This window comes from Monopterus albus, unplaced genomic scaffold (assembly GCF_001952655.1).
Source record: "Monopterus albus unplaced genomic scaffold, M_albus_1.0 scaffold40.1, whole genome shotgun sequence".
Taxonomy (NCBI): Eukaryota; Metazoa; Chordata; class Actinopteri; order Synbranchiformes; family Synbranchidae; genus Monopterus; species Monopterus albus.
Window position 1 is genome coordinate 4,868,733 of NW_018127920.1, and position 7,464 is coordinate 4,876,196.

At 39.4% G+C, this 7,464-nt stretch overlaps 1 protein-coding gene across 2 annotated transcripts in view; it reads left to right on the forward strand.

Annotated features, from left to right (window-relative positions):
- The window catches only part of top3b (DNA topoisomerase III beta), a 32,107-nt gene that overhangs the window by 3,592 nt on the left and 21,051 nt on the right, over nt 1-7,464 (forward strand). For both annotated transcript variants that reach the window (XM_020599340.1, XM_020599339.1), the window contains exons 4-6: nt 5,897-6,093; nt 6,836-6,992; nt 7,077-7,190. In XM_020599340.1, coding sequence (XP_020454996.1) covers nt 5,897-6,093; nt 6,836-6,992; nt 7,077-7,190 — 468 coding nt within the window. The remainder of the gene's footprint in view (nt 1-5,896; nt 6,094-6,835; nt 6,993-7,076; nt 7,191-7,464) is intronic.

A 7,464-nucleotide genomic window follows, 5' to 3' on the forward strand; every position in this document is an offset into this window, starting at 1 on the left:
TTTCATATGTTGGTTTTTTTTTTTTTTTGTCAAAAAAAAAAAAAAAAAAAATCTATCTTATAGTCTTTAGTGTCTTAATTAAAAAAAAAAGAAAAATAATCAGTTTAAAATCGAAAATCGAATTTTGTCTCAAAAAATCGACAATTCAATTTTTAGGTCATATCGCCCAGCTCTACCTGTTTGTTCTGACTGCATAACCTCTAGAGTCCCTGCGTCCTCATATGAGGACCGCACAGCTTGGGTTTCCAAAGCTCAGGACTCTAGAGGTTAAGGCAAGTGTGTTTTCCGCATGTGATGTGATGTGATGTGTTGCTGGTTAAAGAGCGGATTAACAACCCATGATGTTATTGTCTGTGCTACACTAAAAAAAACACACGTTGCATGCCTGTTGCTTTCTTGTTTTTGTAACATTAGAGAGAATTGTTATAAGGCTGGATAAGTTACTGTATCTGCATTATACCAGTTAAAATATGGGGTTTCTCAATTACCCGCTTTGTTTAGAGTGTTACAGATCTCTTTTCATCAGTACATATACTATTGTTTACCTATCTATGGAGGAGAAATTCAGATCAGTTAATGCCGTAAATATTAAATGGCTGGAAATGACACGCAACGTGCGTGTTTTTTTACACTCACCATTAAATCCCACTGAGTAGTGGGAACATCACTCCCTTTCAGGTAGCTCCAAGGTTGGTAAAACCAACCAGTGATTACTGCTTCTTCCCCCACAGGACCACATACAGTCCCACAGTAGTGAAATTAATTCCAACGGGTAGCATAGCACCGACAATGATATCAAGGGTAGTTAATCCGCTCACTAACCAGCAACACATCACATGTGGAAAACAAACTGGCCTCAAGCAGTCAAAACAAACAGGTACTGTGCTCCGGGGGAATCCAGTGCTGATGAGCTGATCATTCACTGCAGCAGAGGCTTCAATGGTCAGGTTAAACAACCAGTCCCTGTACATGAACATTCCTGGACATGCAGTGACCTCAGGCCCTGTATTTTCTCCACATCCTCTGGTCATAATGCAGGCAGCAAAAAAAATCTGCTTTTAAAATGGCACTGTTGAATGTCAGGCAAACTTGCATGAACTTGCTACTGCCTGGAGATTATGACCAGTCAAGGAAATCCTTAAATTTTCACGCATGTTAGATTTTACCCAAATTCTTTTATTGAAAGCGCGAGAAGTGAAGACAGGAGAGGACTGTTTAAAATCAACAGGAAGTTTACTCAAAGTCTGGGCACATGAACAGGTCAACCCCTGCCTGTGTCTGCTTGCTGAAATGTGATCTAAACTAGGTATGTGTGTGTGTTTTGATCAATGGACACTGAACAATGGGTGGTCTGGGCTGCAGGCCCCTGTGTGTGATGCTAATAAGTATGCTAAACAGGCCAGGTGGTCATCTCGGGTTGTAACCCCCCTGTCTCTGCAGGACACCCCATGACAAAGCAGAACTTGGAATATGCTAAGCGGGTCTAGGTGAAGGTGCAAAACAGGTCTGTGTTAAAATGTAAAATAGGCTGTCTGGTTACTTGGAGATTCCAAAGTTCCAAAGTTTCACTCAGCACAATACAGCAGTCATCAATACAGTTTTAATATGTATAAGCAAGGAAAATAAAGTTATGAAGGGTAACTAAAAGGAACTAAAGTTATGAAAAGTAACTAAAGCTTATAAAGTAACTAGAGCCTATAAGAATCAAATCTTACACGTAAGACTACATTGTTGGAAAAAAAATGTCTCGTGAACAAGAGTTTGACTTGTATACACCAAGTTGCTTCTGCATAGAAGTACTAGACCATATGTACACCTCATTTTTTGAGCGCTAGGTGATGTTTAACATGATAATTCACCGTTGTAACGTTGTAGATAAATCAGAGAACAAGGAAAAGCATGCTATGGGCTTTTTAAGAATGGTTGGTGAATGAGGCCCATTGTCCTGTAGATCTGTAGCACAGGGTAGCCTTTTTTTTTAGTGCAACAGGGTGGCTTACTGGGTCTGTGGGTTTGTCACTATGAGCAGTCTTTTTCACATTACACACAGTTATTTGACCCATGTTTACGCCTTTATGCCTGAGATTGTTGTAGAATTACAGTATGTTTTGGGGTTTTCTGTCTGTCTCATTCCTGTGAATGTGATATTCAAGATTCAAGATTTTTATTTACCATTTATGCATAAACAGACAGTCAAGGCCAGGGGTGTCAAACTCAATCGCACAGGGGGCCGAAACTCAAAGCACACTTTAGGTTGCGGGCCGAACAGGATAAAAATTTATTGAACAGACTAAAACTAAATGTTTTTTGACCATAAATATGAATCCAAATAGACAGGATACAATATTATTTCAAAATAAATAAACGTAAACTTAAAATCAGCAGCCATATTTCTGCTAAGGCTTACATTTACAAACACCTGCTTTTTGTCTGGACACAAGACGTCGCACACTTTCATCATGCAGCTCTTCAGAAACTCTCCCTCGGTAAATGACCGGGCTGATTTTCTCCTCTGTCCCAATAAAACTTGCTTTCACAGCAGCTTCACTGTGTGATTTCGCTTTGGTGAAAACATCTGCTGTGATGTCAGATTCCTCTTCAACTCCTCTACCTTCTGTAGCTTCTGCTCTTCATTCACGTTTTTCAGCTTGTCCTGATGTTTTGTCTCGGGGTTGTATACATCAACAGACGCTTGATTGATCTGACATAATTGATGCGGGAATGATCACAGGTAACCTATCGTTCGGTAAGGCAACTGTTGCGCTGCATTATGGGATTTGTAGTTTGTGTGTTATCAGTGCTTCATATCGCCAGGCCATTAAAAAAGGATGTATAAAATGATCTCGCAGGCCGGATGTAATTGTACGCCGGGCTGGATGTGGCCCGCAGGCCTTGAGTTTGACACATGTGGTCTAGGCATATAGGAATTCTTGTGCAGGGCTCTCTTGGAATCAAGTAAAGAGTTAAAAGCCAAAAAAGAAGAACACCTAGTCTAAAAATAAAGTTACATAAGAATAAAACAGTAAATTGTGAATACAAAAATAAAATAAATAAAATGGCAAATTTCAAATATTGCACATAGTATTGCACATAGTGGTATTGTATATGGTATTGTGCTTAGTGAGGTAATGAGGGGTTATTGCACATGTTTTTCACATTTTGTATTTGCCATCAGTCTTACTGTGGCAGGGAAAAGGCTGTTTCAAAATCTTGTTCTGTGTGTGATGATACTGTCTGCTCTGCTGAGGTTGTAAGTGCAATTTTTGTGTCTGAGCAGAGTGTGAGCTGGGTGGAGTGAATCTATGATTATGTTCTCTGCTCTTTTACGACAGCACTGTGTTTATATTGTGTCCATAGCAGGAAGTTTGGTCCTAATTATCCTCTCTGCAGTCTTTATAACTTTTTGAAGAGCCTTCCTCTCTGCCTGTGTGGTGTTACCATACCAGACTGTGATGCCGTAAGTGCAATTTTTGTGTCTGAGCAGAGTGTGAGCTGGGTGGAGTGAATCTATGATTATGTTCTCTGCTCTTTTACGACAGCACTGTGTTTATATTGTGTCCATAGCAGGAAGTTTGGTCCTAATTATCCTCTCTGCAGTCTTTATAACTTTTTGAAGAGCCTTCCTCTCTGCCTGTGTGGTGTTACCATACCAGACTGTGATGCCAGTAGTGAGGATGCTCTCTACCAGTCCTCTATAAGCCCGGGGGAGTGGGCAACGGTTCAACCCAGCTTTTCTGAGCTGCCCGATGAAGTATAGCCACTGATGGGCTTTCTTCACTGTGGCAGCTGTGTTCAGTGAGGAGTGCCATGAGGAAATGGTTTTTCTTTTTAATTTGGCACAAATGTGAACTTGGACTCAAGGATGAACTGATTAGATTCTGGTGGTCAAGGTCACTGTGACCTCACGCCTGTCCCATTTCTGGGAATTGGATTGATTAGTGGAGGCATACTGTGATAATTATAGTTCATGTAGAATTTTGATTTGTGCAGTTTTGAAGAGTAGATGCATATAAATTTCCCAGCCAACCTGTGGTGACACCGTGCATTATTTACACCCTGTACAGCAGTGATGTACTGGGCATAGAGCTGTGTATCTTTCCTGTTGACACAATTAGATACTGCAGAATTTGTCATGATATGATACATAATGATTCAGAGTGATCTGAATTTGATTCAGCAAATAATCACTTTTAATTTAGCTTTTATTTGAAAAACTATACATTCAGCATGTTAAAGTATCTGTTTATAGTATAAAATTTTAAAAGTTAGTGTTTCCTCAAAGCAAAGTTATATATTTCAAGCAGTAAAAGTCAAATAGATTTAAAAAATTACTCTTTTTAACAATAGTAAACAGTGGGCACTGATGAACAATGAGCTGTTGTTTCACTTTATCATATAGAACTGCAATGCATTGTTCACTTAAATCCTGCTGACCTGCTGTTGTGTGCCTCAGCTTCAGAGTCACTATCATTTGTCCAAATCCCACATTTTCAACAACACAGGTCTGTGTCCTTGCAAATGAAATAGCTTATAGCTTCAGTTATTGGCTTCAACCCAACTGGGTGCAATTATCATTTGATGTACTCTGAGAGTAGCTGCTAACAATAGTGGTTGACCGATTAATTGGTCGGTCACTTTTCGGCATTTTTTTTAGCATTAGCCAACGGCACACTAATCAGCTGATGTGTCTGCGGACAAATAATGTGTGCAGTACAAGTATTTACCAATTTTTGCTGTCTCAGGAAAATGCTACTGTTAAGTACACTAAAATGTTTTATTTATCTTTTATTCATAAAGGTTAATATTTTTTACAGTTTAGTTTTTTTATTATTCATGAACATTTTTTACAGTTTAAAATAAGGTGAGTGCAGATTGTAGTAAATGAGAGGTGGTGCTCATTTTTTGTTTTTATTTTCATAAATCATTAAGGTTAAATAAATGTTCAATTTTTGGAAACATGTCTCATTTGTTATTAAATTGGTGTAGTTTATCTGATGCAAAAAGGGGAGAAAAACACAATATCAGCATTATATATTGGCCATTGGCCTCTCTGCTCTCTAAAACAAAACATCTTTGGAATCGGCCATTGAAGAACCCATATTGGTCGACCACCAGCTAACAACACTAGCACTGTTACATGCCTCAAGCTGACTGCCCTGACAGCAAACGGTACTGTTTCCATTGGTTAAACAATGTTTTGCTTTCATAACATTGCTATTAGCGAGGTCCATGTTACGTCTCCCAGTGTTCAAGATTAACAATTAGCCACTGTTAACTGGTGACTTTCAATGGAATGTGTCGGTGGATGCTCGTAGATACACCAGCTGTTGAAAACAGATTGAGATCAGGCAGAGCACCTGTAGCTGTCCTCGTGGATACCGTCATGAGATTGTAAAAATACAAATAGACTATTTGTCTTCTCATTTGTGTTGTTTGAGTAAATGTGCCACACACTAGACATATTTAGCTGCTAGTGAATGTCTCTTTAGCCCTGCGATGGATTGGCGACCTGTCCAGGGTGTACCCCGCCTTCGCCCGATTGCCGGCCGGGATTGGCTCCGGCCCCACCCGTGACCCCGTTCAGGGACTAAGCAGTAGAAAATGAAAGGTTTTTCCTTGTCTGATTTCAGGTCTGTATGTGGAACATATTGTAAGGTCCCCACACATCGCAGTCACAACGTCACAAGGCTACACTTGGTGGAAAATAGGAGTTTTATCTTCTAATCTACAGAAGCCAGTGCAGCTATATTTCTACTCTTTCCAAATTTAAAGTTACTGTTTAAGGTGGCTAAGATTCTAGATCATATGGACAGCAGTTGTAAACCTGTAAACATTGTTACTTATATAATTATTCATATTTTGATCTCAAGTGCTAACAGTTTTTCTTGCCTCCCAGGTATTAGATGCCATCCAGCCTGTGATGAACAAGGGGAGTGTCAGGGAGCAGACTGTTTACCGAGCCAAATTCAGCTCTATTACTGATGTGGACATCTGGAATGCCATGAACCACCTAGGAGAGCCCAACCGCAATGAAGCCTTATCTGTAGATGCACGTCAGGAGCTGGATCTGCGCATCGGCTGTGCCTTTACCCGGTATGCTGGCTCTGCCACATATAGCCACCTTGTGCTAGATTTCCTGCAGCAGTCTGGGCACCCAAGAAAGTTGTTGCATGACATTTATCAAGAATATAAAATATATGAGTAAATACTGTATATATCATTTTCATTTTGATAAATTATTTTCTTTGATGACTTTCCATCAAACTAGCTGGACATCCAGGACATTGTAATCCCATCAGTAACTACTTGGTCAACCCAGCACAAGTTAATTTCAGTGATTAGTTCTGTCTACATTTCAGGTGTAAAATAGGGAAACACTGAGCTTTTAACTAATGAAATAAGCTGGTGCTACATTGAATAACATGGTGCACAATGCCACAAACTTGTGTACAACTGAATGATATTTGAAACTTGATTTAGAAGTGTGTTTCTTCAATATCTGTGCAGACATGCATGCGATGTACAGTACAAGGTACAAAACAAGTAAAAAAAAAAAAAAGTCAAATAAGATCTAAAAATCCCCAGTTTTTTTTTTTTTTTTTTTTTTTTTTTTGGTGGCGAAATGCAGACATTGGGTTTGATATGTGATTGCACCCTCGTCTAAAGCTTTAGGTTTAGGTTGACATATGCATATTCAAAAATATAATAATAAAAATTTTTCCACATTCTTTCAGGGTAACATTTTATTTTCTGCATCATGAGTTTAATTATAACTGATCTAAGGTAATAATAAATGGAATCTAAGCTTGACTTTTGTGGGTCAAATATTTTTTAGGTTCCAGACTAAGTATTTCCAGGGTAAGTACGGGAATCTAGACTCCTCCTTGATCTCATTTGGACCATGTCAGACCCCCACACTAGGCTTTTGTGTGGAACGCCACGACAAGATCCAGTCCTTCAGACCTGAGACTTACTGGGTCCTCCAGGCAAAGGTAATCTCTGTTTCCACCTTCCCTGACATATTAGCAACGTCTTCCTTCTGTGCCATGTTGACAGACGTGTTGTGTTTTGGTCAGGTGTTCAAAGGAAAAGACAGCCCACTGACACTGGACTGGAATAGGGTGAGGGTCTTTGACAGGGAGGTGGGCCAGATGTTCCTTAACCTGGCCAAGGCATGCAGGGAGGCCAAGGTAGGAGCAAAAACTGAGCCATGAATAGTAGATTTGGCATTGACTGATCATTATTGTCACATTTATTAATATATTTATTAACATGTTTAGTGTGTAACCTGTATTACAGTTACATTTGTTCACTTTTTGAATGTAATGATTCTGAACATTTTTAACATAATATATCTGCAGTAGGTTTTTACTGTAGGTTAGGGCTGCTTGAATATGGCAAAAATCATTACAGGGCTCCAGATGGTGGCACCACCTCTGTTTTACAACATATTGTAAAAGAACC